The following is an 18692-nucleotide window of genomic DNA, read 5'->3' as shown; positions in this document are numbered from 1 at the left end:
TTAAGGCAGAGATTGATAGGTATCTGAGTAGCCAGGGCATCAAAGGTTATGGTGAGAAGGCGGGGGAGTGGGACTAAATGGGAGAAATGATCAGCTCATGATAAAATGGCGGAGCAGACTCGATGGGCCGAATGGCCGACTTCTGCTCCTTTGTCTTATGGTCTAATATCAGAATCAGAATCATGTTTATTATCACTGGCATGTGACGTGAAATTTGTTAAATTAGCAGCAGCAGTTCAATCCAATACATAATCTAGCAGAGAGAGAGAGAATAATAATAAATAAAATAAAACATAATAAATAAACAAGTAAATCGATTATGTATATTGAATAGATTATTTTTAAAAATGTGCAAAAACAGAAATACTGTATATTTAAAAAGTGAGGTAGTGTCTAAAGCTTCAAAGTCCATTTAGGAATCGGATGGCAGAGGGGAAGAAGCTGTTCCTGAATCGCTGAGTGTGTGCCTTCAGGCTTCTGTACCTCCTACCTGATGGCAACAGTGAGAAAAGGGCATGCCCTGGGTGCTGGAGGTCTTTAATAATGGACGAATATACGAGCAAGGGTGTGATCCTGAGGCTTTATAAGACGTTGGTCAGAGTACACTTGGAGTATTGGGAGCAGTCTTGGGCCCCTTATCCAAGAAAAGATGTGCTGGTAATGAAGAGGAGCATGAGAATGGTGTTGGGAATGAAATGCATGAGGGGTGTTTGATGGTTCTGGGCCTGTACTCATTGGAGTTTAGAAGAATGATGGGGGAGATCTCGTTGAAACCTATGGTGTATTGAAAGGCCCAGATAGTGTGAATGTGGAGAAAATGTTTCTTGTAGTAGATGAGTCTAGAACCAGAGGGCACAGCCTCAGAATTGAGGGGCACCCTTTTAGAACAGAGATGAGGAGGAATTTCTTTAGCCAGAGGGCAGTGAACATGGGGAATTCAATGCCACGGACAGCTGTGGAAGCCAAGTCTTTGTTTCGGAGGTTGATAGTTTCTTGATTAGTCAGGGTGTCAAAAGTTATGGTGAGAAGGCAGGAGGATGGGGTTGTGAGGGTTAATATACAGCCATGATGGAGCAGACTCTATGGGCCAAGTGGCCTAATTCTGCGCCTTTGTTGTATGTCATTTATAACTTCGACAAGCTTCTTTAAGTTCATAATGAAGAGCATCCTAATTGGTTGTACCATGACCTGGTTTGGTATGGAAACACCAAAGCCCAGGAATGGGAAAGTCTTAGGAAAGTGGTGGTTACAGCTCGGTCCATCACAGGCAAAGGCTTCCCACCCTCGAGCATGTTTACAATGAGTGCAGCCATCATCAAGGAGCCCCACCATTCAGCTAAGCTTCCTCTTCACCGCTGTATGAAGAAGGATGTACAGGAGTTTTGGCTCCCAGAGCAACACTTTCAAGAACATTTATTACCTGCAACCATCAGACTCTTCAACCATGTAGATGATTTCAGTCAGCACAACTCGGGGCTGGTTCCACAACCTACGGACTCCTTTCAAGGGCTCTGAACTCGTGTTCTCAGTATTCTTTTAAATTTGCACTATTTGTCTTTTTGTCTTCTTTTGCACATTAGTTGTTTGTCAGTCTTTGTTTATGTATGGTTTTTTCTAAATAAATTCCATTGTGTTTCTTTATTTTCCTGTAATTGCCTGCAAAAATGTATCTCAGAGTAGCATACGGTGGATATACACACTTTAATAATAGTTACTCTGACTTTGCTGGCGCCCTCAGCAGTTGCCTGCTACTTGGCCCTCTGTGCCACCTCAGAGCTAAGATTTAAGATTTCACTTGAGTTGGGGCCAGTTTCATTGATACAATGTTAGAACCCTTTGGCTCACAATGTCTGCACTGCATTGGACTAATTCACTCCTGCCTATCCATGATCCATACCCCTCCAATCTCTGCATATTTGTGTGTCTGTCTAACAGCTGCTTAAACACCATTGTGTATCTGCTTCCAGGCACCTACCGTTCTCTGAGTTAAAAACTACTTGCCCTCCACATTTCCTGTAGACTTTCTCCTTCTCAGCTGAAATGTGTGTCCTCTAGTACTTGACACTGCTACCTCAGAAGGATTGATTTGACTTGTGTCTTGACTTGTAATAAAATAACACCAACATCCCTTGTTAACATTCCAGTTACAGGCAGTTTTACTGTGAAAACTAGTACTGCAAAGATGTATTCACAAATTCAAAACACGGTGGTGTATATATTTCTGAGCTTAGGATCGTAGGATTTTTGGAGGACAGGAGGAGGCTCTTTGAACCTGTGCCAGCTTTGTGTGCGTTGGTACATATAAAGTAAGTGTTTTAAAATAATTTTTATTTTTCTCAGAGACCCACAGCCAGCAGATGCACAGAGCCAGCTTTATCGATAATGCAGCCTCACAGTGGGATAATTCAAAGCATGGCTGTTTGTTTCAGTACCATAAAAGTGCTGAAACCCAAGTGTGTGGGGTTCAGCATCTGCAAGTGTCAGTGGAGGTAGTAAAACTTCCATGGAGCATTCGTCTAAAGATTGACAACTGGCTTATGTGTGATTGCGCATTCTGTACCTCTTCCTCAAGCCCTGTTGCTGGACAGGAATATTACACACAAAATGTGCTGAAACCTAACTGTAGTGGTTTTCTTTTGTTTCTGTCCTGTTTTGGGAAGAATGTTGCTGGATGTTCTTTAGGTGCTTTATCAGACAAAATGTGATCAGGACCTTCTTTGCTCCAGGGTCTGCACGTTGCTTTTCCCGGCAGCAACCCTTGCTGGTTGGTTTTGCAACCTCATGATTTAGGCAGTAGTAGTTGAGTCTACAAGTAGGACAAAGCCAATAGATAATTAATATTAAGGTTTGAATTTATCCTTTCCACCTCCTCTGGATGAAGAGAATGAATCATGTATGTTCTGCACTAATTTTATGAAGTGCTCTATATCTTGGTGTGTGTTGGATATTTCTTCAGGGGTAAGGAGCAGGAACATTCAGTAACTGTGTCCTTGTAACTTTTAGTTTTGTGGTCTGCGCTTCTCAACCTAGAGTCCAAGGACCCCTTGCTTAATGGTATTCGTCCACGGCATAAAGAAGATTGGGAACCCTGTTTGTAGGAATAGTTTATGAATTTGCAGTCCAAGTGTCGCTTTGTCTTTTAATAGAGATAAACGGAGATGCTGTTTCTTTCAACATTTCATGTTTCTGTTTAATTTCCCTCCGTTTTTTTGGTCATCAGTAACAAATAAATTGTGATATTTGTTGGCTCGTGATGCAGTTTGTATGTCTTAAAAAAATGGTCTTTAAATGTCATTAGATTTTTGTACATGCGTTCAATATTTTTTTCTAGATAAGATGCAGGGGACACTGATCCTCCGGAATATCAGCACAGCCATAAATGGCTTATACCAATGTACGGTTACTAACGTAATGGGATCCCACAACTGTGCCATTGACCTCCAGGTTATTGAACGTAAGTACATTGTCAGCACCAACTTTTTGCAGAAAATATAACAGTTTTGTGTTACTGTTTTCCTGTGAGTGCAGAATTCAGTTTGACAAAATTTTCAGTATATTCCATACAGTAACAATGATCAGAATATTTATGCTACTGAAAGGATTGTAAACATTAACTAGCTTGCTAGTCAAGTAATTCAACCATATTATAAACCTAGCAAGGAGTTGTAGACTTTCAACAAAACACTTAAGTTGGCATATTTATCATATAAATCTCCATCTCATCAGTTTAACTAAGCATTTGGCAAACAATTTTCTTCAATAACCCCTGCAATTACTGAGTAAAAATTTTGATACAGAAGAAAACTAAGTATGTTATAAGACTGTGAGACATAGCGGTCTTAAGACATGGACTATAAGACATTGGCCCTTCGAGTCTGCTCCACCATTCAATCATGACTGATCCTCTTTTCCCCTTCCTCAACCCCATTCCTGGCCTTCTCCCTATACCCTTTGATGCCATGTCCAATCAAAAATCTATCGGTCTCTGCCTTAAATACACCCAAAACCTGGTCTCCACAGCTGCCCGTGGTAACAAATTCAACAAAATTCACCACCCTCTGGCTAAAGAAATTTCTCTGCATCTCTGTTTTAAATGGATGCCCCTCTATCCCGTGACAGTGCCCTCTTGTCCTAGACTCCCCACCAGGGGAAACACCCTTTCCATATCTACTCTCTCTAGGCCTTTCAACATTCAAAACATTTCAATGAGATCCTCCCTCATCCTTCTAAATTCTAGCGAGTGCAAACCCAGAGCCATCAAACGTTCCTCGTATGATAACCCTTTCATTCCCAGAATCACCTTAGTGAATCGCCTCTGGACCCTCTTCAATACCAGCACATCTTTTCTTAGACACGGAGCCTAAAACTGTTCACAGTGCTCAAGGTGAGGCCTCACCAGTGCCTTATAAAGCCTCAGCATCACATCCTTGCTCTTGTATCCTAGACCTCCTGAAATGAATACTAACATTGTATTTGTCTTCCTCACCACCAAGTCTACCTGCAAATTAACCTTTAGGGAATTCTGCACAAGGTCTCCCAAAGCCCCTTTGCATCTTCAGATTTTTGGATTTTCTCCCTATTTAGAAAATAGTCTGCACATATATTTCTACTACCAAAATGCATGACCATGCATTTTCCAACATGGTATTTCATTTGCCACTTTCTTGCAGATTCTCTATGAATAAAGCTTGTGTCACATTTGAATTCATTTGTACTTGTCCCGCCATCTTCTCATTGCACTGGCCACATCCATCTAAGGAGGTTCACTAAACCCTGGTTTAAATGACCCATTTGCCTTGATATACAGTCATATATAATGGAGTGCCTGTTAAGATTGTGCACTCTGGTAGTGACTTGGAGTTTGAGCCCATAACATAGGAATCAAAAGAGAGAAAGCACTAACAATTGAACCATTTTTTTTTCCAAATTCTGTCCCACACTTTTGCACAACTGCCAACCTAAAGAGGTCTAGACATTGCAACTTTTTGCCTTTGTTTTTGCCAACTGTGTTGTCTAATTGCACCTGCCATATTTGTAAATCTTGCAAGTCTTTGGGCTCAAAGGGAAATGACCCTGAAAGGCTTACACCATGTCCTTCCGTAAGAACTTGCAGTGCTAATTATTATCTCTGGACCTCCAGCCTCCAACAATGTCACATTGTCCTGGTGTGTGTGTGTGTGTGTGTGTGTGTGTGTGTGTGTGTGTGTGTGTGTGTGTGCGCGTGCGCACGCTGGCTGGTGACTTAGTCTTCATCGGACCTTGTGGTGTGTGGTCCCAGGTTTGAATCCAGCCAGCTCCTGCATGCTTCCCATCCATGCTGGGTTGAGTGTTGAGTTAGCAACTTGGCTTCATAAAAAAAAAGCAGACAAAATGCTTAGGAAACAGCAAAGGTTGCCACCTGATGCGCTGTAAGGCGTGAAAATGAACAGTGACGATGTGTGTGGCAGCTTCATTTTTTTTAATGTCTGTGAGGAACTTGGCGATATTGTTTGCCTTCATGAATTCTACTTGTGCTTTTTGAATTTGCTGGCATACTCATTGCCTGTCATCGTTACTGCTGTATTTAGAGAACCCTTTGATCTATTTATCTTGCACCAAATTGTGGTCCTGCCATGCCCTCAAGAAGCAACACTCCAAATTCAATAGGTGCATCGTGTCTGCTATGTTGGTATTACATAAGGAAATAAAGTCATTAAGTCATAAACAGAACGTTCTTTAATCAGGTTGTAGCTCTCAACTACACTTCAAAGTCTGGATACGTGTATGAATCGTGTATGATGCAAACTGGTTTTTAAAGGTAACCTGCACATTTATACTTATGATAGAATTTACTGTAGAGTGCTCAGGCATGGAAACTACTGAGTGATTTTTTTTAAAGATGTAAACTTTCCCTCAGGATCATTGGCGATAGACCTGTAGTTGCCCTGACTGTTATCGGTTAAGCTAACAAGAACTGGAGAAGCTGAATCTGGAATCTTTTAGGCATTTCCAGCAAGGCACCTACACCAGTGACTGCAGTAGTTATAGTTCTTAACTAACTCATTTATCTTTTCAGTTCATTTGTATGCTTTGAAATGTACCGCCTCTTTCATTTAAAATTACTGTTTGTTGCCACACATTTGAGATAATCTCAGACAGAAATGAGCAGAACTGGTGAGAAAAGTGTTTGAAGCTTGTGGCTATTATTATGAAACTGCTCAAAAACAACAGAGGGCAAATATTATACAAAAATTGTTTCATAATCAGCATTTGTTTCTGCCAAGATGGATAGAGCTCTGGTCTATTAGATGTTGTTAACATTATCATGTAAACAACACACTTGGGAATGGATCAAAAAAATTTATGAAATTTACCATTTAAAATTCCTATTTTATAAAGATGTGTTTGTTATTCATTTGTTATCATCTGAGCTGATCTGTAAAAAATATTAATGAGGGGACTGTTTGGTGACATGTGACAATCCAAGGCAGACTGCTGCAATGAAAGTCACCTCTTTCATGGTTGTTAATGGTCCTAAGTGAAATTAGTTCAGGCATTCACAACTCTATTCTCTAGGGATGCAGGTCCACTGCACAGACCTCCCAGTACTTTGTGGTAATTTACACTAATGAGGCAATCTCACAGAGACATTATAGGCTGGCTAATGTGAGAAATGGAAATGTCATGCTAATATAGTGGTGGTTGGGGGGGGTTTGCGGGGGAAGAGAATTCCAGTTAGAGTTCTGCAACAGGCTATGTTTGCAATGCTCTACATAAAATAATATTCCCCCAGTTGTTTCCCACATTTTATACATTGCAGCTTCTAGAAATTTTGGACTTAGATTTTGCTGCTTAGCCGTTTCGCTAACAGTGAGACATGAAGGTTAGGGCATGCAGATAACTAGGACTTGTTGGCAGACTCCGGAGGCTGAAACTATTTCAGTTTGGATTGGAAGCTCAAAGAATGGCTAACGAGAGGCTAAGCTTTTTAAAAATAAAAATGCTTTATTTTTCAAGTTATGAGTACTTTTAGATATCTTTTAATTTTATTTGTTCTAATTTACTTCATTTTAGTAGTTTGGAAGTGGCAAAGAGACATAATATTAATAAATTATACATTGGGCAAAGATAGGGAGGTGGTTTTGCCAGTTGTCAAAACATCAGCTGGGATCTTGACTAGAGCAGAGCAGGATCAGCAAATTTCATCCTATTAGTTTTCAATTAAGGCAGAAATAGACTTGGGGTGTGGGGCAATATGTATGTTTTTCACCTTGAACTCTTTTCAGACTAGAGCTACAGGATAAATTATAACCTGGAAATGGAAGCTGCAGCGGTGCAAAGGGGGAAAGTCTTACATTAAAAGTGTTTTTTTTTCCCAGTATAACTCAGTGTTTAATTGAAATGGTTTGTTAGAAATTTGCGGTGTTGCTTCACAATTGGCCTGCATCTATCAGCATCTGTGATGCAAGTTCAGGTCCCAAAACACCTGCAAGAGGGAAGTGTCCCATGTGTAGGCTTGCTACTTCTCCAGAGACCTGTAGTGAATCTCACACCAGCTGTTTAGGAAGCACTGCAAGTTTGGTAGCTAGTTCCCTGCTTGTCCTTGTGTGTGTGTGTGTGTGTCTGTGTGTGGGGGGGGGGGTAGAATTGCTTTTACTTGAAGATTATGATCTGGAATTGACTGCCTGTTGGACTCACGTAGTCCCCTCAGATAGGATTTGGGTGGCAATTGAGAGAGAATAATTTTCAGGGTTTAGGGGGAAAAATGAGGGAATGGAATAGATGTGATTGCTGTATCTAGGCCCAAATGATTATTTCCTGTGCTTTATTATTCTCTGATTTTAGGATTCAAGTAGTTTGAAGAGTGTAAGAATTAAAAGAATATTAATTGGAAACAAAGCTAAAATTCAGTGCTTTCCTTTGTTTCAACAGCACAACTTCAGCATGTTGGAATCATAGCTGGAGCTGTGATTACGGGAATCCTGGTGCTTCTGCTCGGCATAATTTTTGTTATTGTCGTTCTTTTCTACCGGAGAAGTAAAAACAAGTATGAAGAGGAAGAAATTCCTAATGAGATACGGTCAGTACTTTATGACATTAGAGGTGGTGGAATTTTGGCTTTTTATTGCATTGTTTGTATTCAGGGACATCATTAACTCAGCCAGAAGTAAGTAGGGAAAGAATACCCAGTTATTCTCAGTATGACTGAGGTAAATGCTAACTAACCACTGCACTTGCAGTAGTTCCATCAGGTCTTTAGTATTCAAGTAAATAGTATATATGGCCTCAGCTTAATGAGATCTAAAAATGCACCTTTTACAAATGTGACAATCCCTCCGTACTAACTAGATTTTGGATTTACTCAAGCCCTTCTTCAGATCACACTAAGAACAGCGGGAGCAGTAATGGGTGTTTGCCATGGTTCAGATGGGAATATTCTCACTCCTGAGTCAGTAGGTTTGAGTTCGAGTTACATTTCAGAGATGTGAGTGCAAAATCTAAGGTGGCATTCAGTACAGTACTGATGGAGCGTTGCTCTGTTAGAGATACCAAAGCCATAAGTTAAAAAGGACCAATGGCATGGAGCATTTTCCAGAAGCTTCCTGCTCAACATTTATCTCTTAAACAAAAGCATCAAAAGAGATTGGTCATTTCAGCATCAATCTCTGTCTCTGTCTGTCTCACTTTCTGGCGTGCTCTCGCTCGCTGCTCTCCCTGACTAAAGATTTTGCCCAGCCTGTTGACTGTTTCCAGCATTCTCTGCTTTTATTACTGATTGTTTTCTTAGTTTTACTTTTTAGGATCTTGCTGCTTGGGACGTGTCTTCTCAATTTCCTGTTCCACAGTAGTACTTACAAAGCTAAAGCTTTCTGCTTGTTGAGAGATCTTTTTGGATGTCCTGAGGTCATGAAAGGAGCTTTAATAATTATGTTAAAACATTTTGCCATACCTCCCCAACAATCAGCTTAACACCTTTTGCCAAACATGAAAGGCCATATCCTGCTGTTTTTCATTTTCTAGCATATCATTGCAGCAAGATATTTTTGGAATAAAGCTCCAAGTATTATGTCTGTGTTAATCTTTGTTTCAACAAAAGCCTCAACATTGTGACCCAGCAAAATCTGCTTTGGAAACAGTTGGTATCCTGGGCCAAGTGAGCTAAAGATGCCCAATTTTATGGATTTGGAATAATTATCCTAAACTTCCTGCGCAATGCTGGCTGTACGCCAGCAGCTAATGAGGTCTGTACACATCTGGCCAGATGATGAGAAATAAAACGCTGCCCATACTTATGACTACAAAGATGAATAAATATTAATTCAGCTTCGCTAAAGCTTCCATTTGAATTTTAAATATTTGCCAACCTGAAGAAAATAGGGGAGATATTGGAAATGAGACAAAAGAAAATGCAATGGGAAATGTAAAAGGCTGCTTGCGACACCTACTTGCCTGTTTGCTGCTGTAGAATGCATGTAGCGTAGAGAGGTCTGTTCAGCACTTCCAAACATTTTCCTTTGAGAGTAGTGACACACACTGCCCTGAGGATGCAATCCACTGTCGGGGACTAAGATAACTGACTTCTGTACGGATTTCCACCAGCTCCTGGTGGACAGCATTCCAAGGCAAGTCAGCAACTTTAAACTCCTCGGTGTTACCATTTCACAGGATCTGTCCTGCGTCCAGCACCTAAATGCCATTATGAAGAAAGCATGGCAGTGCTTCTTCCTTAGAAGTTTGTGAAGATTCACCTTGACATCTCAAACTTTGACAAACCTCTGCAGATGTGTGGTGCAGAGTATATTGACTGGTTGCATCACGGTCTATTATGGAAACACCAATGCCCTTGACTGGAAAATCCTACAGAAATAGTGGATACAGACCAGTCCATCTCGAGTAAAGCTCTCCCCGCCACTGAACATGTCTACACAGAGCGTTGTCACAGGAAAGCACTGTCCGTCATCAAGGACCCACCATCCAGATGGGAATATTCTCACTCCTGAGTCAGTAGGTTTGAGTTCAAGCCACGTTTCAGAGATGTCAGCACAAAATCTAATCTGGCATTCCGTATAGTATTGATGGGGCGTTGCTCTTGCGGCTGCTATCAGGAAGAAGGTATAGGGTCCTCAGGACCTACGCTATCAGGTTCAGCAACAATTATTACCCCTCAACCATCAGGATCTTGAATCAGTGGGGACAGCTTCACTCACCCCAACACTGAACTGTTTTCGCGATCTATGGACTCACTTTCAAGGACTCTTCATCTCATGTTCTTGATATTTATTACTTTTTTAATCATTATTTTTCTTTTGTATTTTGCCTTTGCACATTGGTTGTTTGTCCATCCTGTTGAATGCAGTCTTTCACTTATTCTATTGTGTTTCTTGGATTTACTGTGTATGTCCGCAAGAAAATTAATCCCAGGGTTGTATGTGGTGGCACGTATGTACTTTGATAATAAATTTACTTTTGACTTTGAACAATTATCTTCAGTTGTTTCATCAGTGACTTTCCCTCCTTCATAAGGTCAGGTGGGAATGCTCACTGATGTTCACCATATTTGCTTCAGTGTGTAACTCTTCAGGTACTGATGCAGCATGTGCCATCAGTCAAGAAGTTCTGGTGAATTCCCAGCCTTAATGCGGTAGGTGTCAGGTAGCATCTGTGTCACACCAGCAACAGTCAATTACCGTTTCCAGCAGGAGTTTAACTACATTTTCATTCTATTTCCATTTGTTTATGATTCATGATTTATTGGCAAGTTTTTCTAACCATTGCTAAATCTCCAAACTTCTTTATCCTAAGGAGGGGAATTTTAAGGGGAGCACCACTACTAACGCCATGTTTGCAGAAGCAGTATACTCAGTTGGGAGTTTCAGTAACTTCTCACTCCTTGCAAATATGTAACACAGGAGTGTGAAGTACCTCTAACACAAAATCAATGCCAACAGAAATTAGGTAGTCACTTGATGATCATCCCAGCATTACCTTAAATATTTGTTTTCTCCACCATGAGTGAAATATTGCAATTTGTATCATTCACGATATGCACTCCTAAGGAGGCTTCTGTGACAGAAGTTCCCAAAACACATAGCCCAGGGGGAGCAGCTGCATTGGAATTTGCCTCTCACCAATTCTACAGGTGATTGACACTGCTGGTGTTAGTCTGTTGATAGCCTGGAAGATTCCAGTGATTCAGAAAAAAAACTTATTGTGAGAGCTTCGGTGAAAAAACAGATTTGCTTCAGATGTATGCTGGACATGAGGATGACCCTTTATCCATTTTTTAAAAAGGCAATCAGTGCCTTACACAATGCTCCTTGTGTTCTATCTCTAACCCTAATTTTCTCATTAAAAATAAACCTTTGTACCTGTTTCCATTTATTTTTACAGCCTTGCTGACTTGAGGCTCAACTTTTGGTAATTGCTAGGTTTGGGAATTTATTCCAAGATAATTTTGTTCCTCTACACACTAGAATTGAGCCATCAAAGTATTGATTGCTTTTCCTCTCACTAAAATGTGTTTCCTTGCATTTAGCTTAAATCAGGGGTTCCCAACCTGGGACCCACAGAACCCTCGGTTATTAGTAAGGGTCTATGGCATAAAAAAGTTTGGGAACCCCTAGCTTAAAAGATGACAAATGTAATTGCTACAATCTTCAGAATAAAAATTATCAAAGGCATTGGTTCTAATTTTCCACTTAAGTATTAGTGATAGCAAAAAGTTTAAACAAAAGATTCAGTGTTGCCTTGTGATTGGCATCAGGTAAGTTACTCCAAAATTTGTTTCCTATTGGATTGTGCAGATGAAAATGTATTGAAATACACACTTTCATTTCCATTTCTATTGCAGAGCACCTGATTTATTGAGTTAAATGAATAAATATAATTTTCATTTTGAAGCGTAGAGCAGTTACATTTGTCATCCTTTAAGCTAAACTCTTGTGCCTTAATTATTATTCTAAAAATGTACATTTGCATGAGAATTGATGGACAATGGACAAAATGGATGATGTGTTCCTTTTTCTTTCATGGGATGTCTGATCAGATGTATAGTCAGTTTCTATTTGGTAAATTAAACAAACAAGATTTATTTTGAAAAGTCATCTTTGAAATGCAAGGTTAAACTGCTTAAAATATTTTCAATGATGAGCTTCAATGCAGTTTAGAGTATGGGGGGATGGGTTTGATTTGTACACTAACTGTGTTTTTAGGCACTGAACTGTTGGTGGTGTTCCCTGTGTATTCTTTCCACTCCCGCCCAGGACACAGGCTTCACTGATGAGCATTTATTACCCATTCCTGGCAACCTTTGAGAAGGTGATGTTGAAGGATGTACTTTGACCCAGTGCAACATTTTCTAGTAGCCACTGTTGAAGGCATGGCAGTATTTTACCTAGTAGGGATTGTATGTGATTTGGAGGTGACCTTGAAGATAGTGTCGCTTTGAAAGTAACTTCATAAATATCTGATTGTCGAGTAGATACAAATGGATGATCAGAAGATTTTGCTTTCACAACTTGTTTGAAAGTAGGCCAGACTGTTGGTGCTGAATCCACTTTGATTTCCAAGTTGCTAGGCAACTCTGCAGAAGATATTAGCGTAATTTACTTCAAGGTCTATTCTAAATCTGCAGAATAGGAACTTAAGGTTTTTAGTTTTATTGAAACATTAGTTTATTTTGTAAAACAATGATCTTTTAATTGGAATTAATTTTAATGTGGATGAATTATGTCGCTATTTCTAATCATAAATAAAAGCACAGTTGTTGTGTGTGTAGTTGTATTCCCCTTGATAATATATTTTATATGCTGTGTTAGTTTCACAATGATACTATGAAGAAGGTTAACCGTCTCTGTATGGGCGTTTCTACTGATCGATTTCTACCTGCAGCACAAACAAAATATATTGAACGCCAGTGACACATTAGGAAAATTATTTTTGCTGCTCTTGCAAAAAAGTGTAGTAGAATAGGAGTGCAATTAGCAGTACTGGATTTGAAGATTGTTGTAATTTCCAGCACAGAATAAATGCAATGATCTATTTAGTGTATTAATTTTTAAGTTCAACTGACCAATAGGTTTAACATTTTTAATTTGTCAAATGATCATTATCATTGTATTATTTCTTTACATAAAATGAAGTTGAATGAGATTCAGGAGATGGCTCATAGTCACCTGTTTATGTTTTTAATCCATATTTTTTTCTTCAGGGAAGATGACATCCCACCATCATCATCCATCAAAGGCTTCCATCCGGATGGTTCCTCTGAAAATGATACCCTTGCTTCAGCAAACACATACAGTGCCCACTACTGGCAAAGAAAAAATCCCACCTATGAGTCAAATATGTTTAATCGATATAATGGTCACATGCACCACTCCATTACTATGTCATCTGGTCAACCACAGAGTCGTCCACTGTACATGAATGGAAGCCACCACACCATACCAAAGACAGCAGTCATTACCACAAGTTCATCTCCGTCTTCACAAAACTTAGCAAGGTACAATGACTCACTTGGTCGTAAAACACCTCCACTGCTCCCGCACTCCTATACTGTGAGTCATGCAAATCTTCAGCGAATGGGTGGCATACCGGTCATGATACCTGCACAGAATAGGGCAGGATCACTGGTGTAAATAACAACATTTCACAGATAGAAGACATTACCTGTGAGCTAAGCCTCAATTATAAACTGATCTTTTTCATGTATAAAGTATAACATGCCCTTTCTTACCAGGTATCTGATGAACAAGATATTCCTATAAAAGCAAAGCTATTTCATGCCTGAGTTTGATTTAAATACAACTGTGTTTTGTCTTAAATTAATCTTACTTTGAAGTCTTACTTTGAAAAAGTCTTAGATTGACATTGACACATCATCATAACGTTCAAAGAAAAAAATGGGAGTACCCATTTTTTTTCCCAAAAAGAACAAAATATGTGTTTGAAATTGAAGAAGAACAATCCAGGTTTGTGATTGGACTGCATCAGCTCTACAACCTGTGAAAGATTTAATCAAAGCTTGGAAAATGGTTGCTTCCTTCTGAGAAATGAAGATTCCTGGTGGAATTTTACCAAAAATATCTCAAAGCATGAATGCCTCACTTTACTTGCTCTTGGAAACCTGTAAATACATCAGCAAAATAAGAAATAGACTAGTTCTGGAAAGCTAACGACTCATTTCCAAAGTTTAGTCAATTATGTTAAGTGCATGAAATGGTCTGCATGTTGTAGAAGATAATAACTTCATCGACAGAATGTAATTTTGGAACAATGTAGGTTTCTTTGAAAAAGATTTGATGTTTTTTCATCCTCTAATGTGGATACGCTATATTGTGCAATGTATTGGTTTTGTTGAAGTGTTCATGTGACAGTGATTCTCAAGAATAACAGTGACAAGCCTGGCCATGAGAAGACTAGACTGCTGTGGTGATATGTGGAAGAAGGTGTTTGAGAATGGAATGAAAACACTGAGTGATAGCACTAATTGATACCACACCTGGACTGAGCATGCATACGTCTTAATTGTTCTGTGGAACAATAAACCAGTGACTTAAACTAGTTTTCTATAATGGCAGTAATGATGATGATGGTCGTGGTAATCAATGTAAATATAGAATGACTAAAGTTTATTCTTTTGTATTTTGTTAGGACTTTGGAAAAAACACACTGAAGAAATATTCCTTTGGTCCCTGCCATTATTGGGGGATTAGGTTATACTTGTGTTGGAATACTTACATACGTTTACATTTTTTTTATTAGTGACTATGACCATTGTGCATCAGGTTGAACTCAAGTGTGATAAATATTCCAGGTTTTTGCCATTGATATTGCAGAGCTATGGTCAGTCAGTAGAGGACTGTCATTTATATCCTTGTGAAGAGAGAGATCGAGGAGTGGCGTTAGATCTATTTTAACTATTTCAGCACTTTCCTTTCCATCCCTGTACTGAACTGGGAATGAGGACTGACTTCAACTAAGTAAGCATCAATATGAAGTGGTTGACTACTGTACCATGAGGATATTGGAAATTATTAAAGTATTGCATCCTCCTGTGTTTTGTAAATACTGTAGATCGCTAATGAAATGGTGCCAAAACACCTCCAAACATTACTAAACATGCCAGCTTGTCAACAAATCAAAGGATCTGGGTTTTGCATTCACGCTTAAGATTGAAAGTCAGTTCTCCTTGAATAGCCCAAGGAGATTAGATTACAAGTAAACCCAGGGCCATTGTGATAAGACTGCTGGTCAGTGAAAATTAATTCCAGGCAGAAGACACCACTAATTTTCCATTGTTTGCACTTGAATTAATCTTTTTAAAAATCCAGATTCAGCAGTTTATGGTCTTCTTGGTTCCTGTGCACTTGTCTAACTCTGTCATTTACAATAAAAGTCAAATTAGTATTGTAACATGTTGGTATTTTGGATTTTTCACTTTCCATTAATGAAATATGTTTATCAGCTTTGGAGAAAAAAAAAAACTATTGAAGGAAAATGACAAAAGAAACAGTTATTTTTAACTCAACACTGGAGGATATGGAGGATTAAAAGCACAGTTATCCTGCACAGTTGCTTGGTCCATTTTTGGTTGCTCATTTCTAAATCTTTAATGTACTTGTGTGAATTGGCCAACAGTGGAATGCTGGCAACTACATTAAGATGAATAACATGTAATGTATAGATTAAACTAATACTGTGCCCTTAAGCGGATCCTTCAGGATAGCCATTCAATGCTGATTTGATTGGCTATTCTTCACTGGAGGTATCCTGCTCTCTATTACTTCATAAAAATCAATTAACAACAACTTATTTCCATCAAATCAGAAATAAATTTGAAGTAGAGAATTTTAGGCTTTTCACCCAGTGATGATAAAGAAAGAGCAATATATTTTCAAGGCAGTTTGATTGTGACTCAGGGTATTGGTGTTACCAAATATCCGTTGCTACTGTTTTTGCAGATTGTAATTGTCTATGGTTTAAGCTAGGAAGAGAAATTGTGATTTATACAGCTTGTAGATTGATCCATGTTGGATTGGCAATGGAGAGAGGGGATATTTTAAGTTGTGGATAGGTTTTCAGTTCTGCATGTTGCTTTTCCTAGTAAGTTGTAAGCTTTGGCCAATTTCATCCTTGTAAATGGAGACTATTCTGCCATGGTCCAAACTGGAGTATCTTTGATGCTTTGAGATGTCAGGATCAGGTTCATTTGTCCCGGTTTAACTAGTCTCTGACCTGCTGTTGTATCCACAGTATTTAATTGAAGGTTCCTGTAGGTTAATGGTTAATAGTGATTTGCAATGTTTTGGTGTGTGACTTAACTATAATAGCCAGGTCCAACAAAAGTTGTGATCTTGTGAAAATTGTCGTTTTTACAATACAAAACCTCCTTGTGTATTTGTTGATACTTCCTCTATTCTGGAAATGGTAGAAAGGCTTTAGTGGTGATGTGAAGGAGAAGCCGGTTCATCAGCTGATGGTGGGGACAGTGGTTAGTGTGGGTGCTGCCTGCAGTGTGTTTGGGGCCAGCCCCCATTCCAGGGGCCTCTCCCCACTACCCAGTGATGCCTCTGGATGCATCCAGATTTTGTGTTCTCAATGTTGTATCTGGTTCAAATATACAAATGGGTTTGGGTTGGAGAAGTAAGCTAGACCAGCATTTATGTACTGCTTTATTTCAACAGATAAAATACAGGTTCAAAAAAAAAATGTGTGCAGTTTGTTGGTATAGACATTGGTAAGTTTGTTGGCGTAGACATATCTGCAGTGTGGGCAGGGACCCCTACTTGGCTTCTGATCTCAAGACCTTGTTTTTGTTGCCCTCCTGGTATTTCATGCAATGTACCCTCTAATTGTTTTTTTCACAGCTGCACGGACCAAACAAATATTGCTCTGAGCAGGAAATTTGTACACAGCCTGAAAACTGCATGGCACCTTAAATGATTTTTTTTTGTAATGTGCATACTATGAATATTTAAAATGAAAGTTGAAAAATCACTTACTTTTGATTTTATTAATTGAAGAGTATAATGAAATACAGTAGAACAAAGAAAATCTTTCGCATTTTGTAAACTTTTTCTAGTCTGTCTTTATTACAAATCCATTGTCTATAAACACTGACCAGATTAATTTTGCATTCAGATGAAAGATGCATCTAAATCCTCATTAGATTGTCCAAATGTTCCACCTCTGGTCTGTTTCTGGGTTTACATTGACTGAATTCGTAAGACTGAATCCATATTCACAGTCAACACTAGAAGCTTGAAATGCTCCAACGATGTCAACAAGAAGTCTTCAAATACTTTGTTTCAAAACACATAGTTCAACATATCAGTGAATGTCTTAATTGAATGAGTCTTAACTTTCTCAGAAGTGACAAATTTGAAATCACAGGTATTGCTGCAATATTTTTGAGGTGACACTTTTGTCGTAATTCGTAATAGTAGCTGGGTATTTTTTTTGTCAGTCATACAGCATTCTCTTTTCCGATTTCAAAATTGGTTGCATTTGCAATAACAACAGGGTCAAAAACTTGCCATTCTCTTAACTCATCATCTGGAAATCTATTATCCAAGGGATTACACACGTATTGATTGAATTGGATGTTAACCCCAGTATCGACGTCAGAACTTGTAGATGCAAGCAGATCTTTCACTTTGACACATTTCATAAAGTTTTTCTAGTCTGAGTTTATTACAAATCTTGGTATCGCCAAGATACTGTGAATGTAATTTGTTACATTTTTGCTTTTGCACACTGTAGTACTTCAATTGCATTCAAACAACTTTTTTGAAGGAATTTACAAAGAGATGCAAGATCTTCTAAAAATCGCTAAGGACAGTTAGTGTTACTCAATATTGTGGATTGGTCAACATCTTCAGGCAGTGGATGCTGACTACATTCATTAACTTGTTCTCTGCAATACTGGATCAAGACTTATAAAAATTATATTAACATTATATAAAGGAAAATCAGTTGTGCGGCAACAAAGGCCACATGCTGGGGAGCATTTCAGTTACTGCGTGGCCGTGCATCCATGCAGTTTAGAGAGAACAGTGATTTAATGCCTGGAACACCACTAAAATTCTTAAATGAGATAAGCTTACACTGATATATGAGGATACTCATTCTAATGAAAGTGCTCAAAAGTGCCCTGAGTATAACATCAGTCATAATATCAATACTACAGTGCATGAAGCAAAAGTTGCTTTTGGCACTTCAGAACCATTCAATGAGATGTGAATGTCGTATTGCAATCATAACACAATGTAATAGGATGGATCTACAGCTATGCTCCTGAGGGATTTTGTTTTCTTCATCATGATACCCCAGCGCATGACACATTTTGAAATGCTGCATAGTGTGCTAACATTTTTTGGTACATTGCAAGAGTTATCAGAAATCTTGTTGTATAAATCACTGTTGCAGAACAGTACTCTCTTAATTATTGTCATTTGGGAATGGATAGGTAATTGTAATGTAATAATTTCATACTGATGCAGTTTGCTAAGAATTACTTGAATTTTGATGTATCTGATTAAATCCTGAATTAATTTACCAAATTAATTCTAGATGTGATTTTGTTTTATATTGAAAGACAAGGTCAACGCCAGGAATCAGGATACATACCACCAAAGTTGATAAGACAAAGAAATAAAATAGGAAGTACTTGCCAGCAATAGGTTTCTTCAAAAGCAGTATTAAGCACT

General features: G+C 38.7%; 1 protein-coding gene across 1 annotated transcript in view; it reads left to right on the top strand.

Annotated features, from left to right (window-relative positions):
* igsf11 (immunoglobulin superfamily member 11) overlaps positions 1-16938 on the top strand; it is a 235085-nt gene extending 218147 nt beyond the window's left edge. The window contains exons 5-7 of the mRNA XM_072262291.1: positions 3332-3454; positions 7912-8059; positions 13190-16938. Coding sequence (XP_072118392.1) covers positions 3332-3454; positions 7912-8059; positions 13190-13619 — 701 coding nt within the window. The 3' untranslated portion in view covers positions 13620-16938. The remainder of the gene's footprint in view (positions 1-3331; positions 3455-7911; positions 8060-13189) is intronic.
* Positions 16939-18692: the final 1754 nt, after the last annotated feature.

This window comes from Mobula birostris, chromosome 6 (genome assembly GCF_030028105.1).
Source record: "Mobula birostris isolate sMobBir1 chromosome 6, sMobBir1.hap1, whole genome shotgun sequence".
NCBI classification, from domain to species: Eukaryota; Metazoa; Chordata; class Chondrichthyes; order Myliobatiformes; family Myliobatidae; genus Mobula; species Mobula birostris.
The sequence above is the reverse complement of the archived record's forward strand: the minus strand, read 5'-3'. Positions and strand labels throughout refer to the sequence as shown.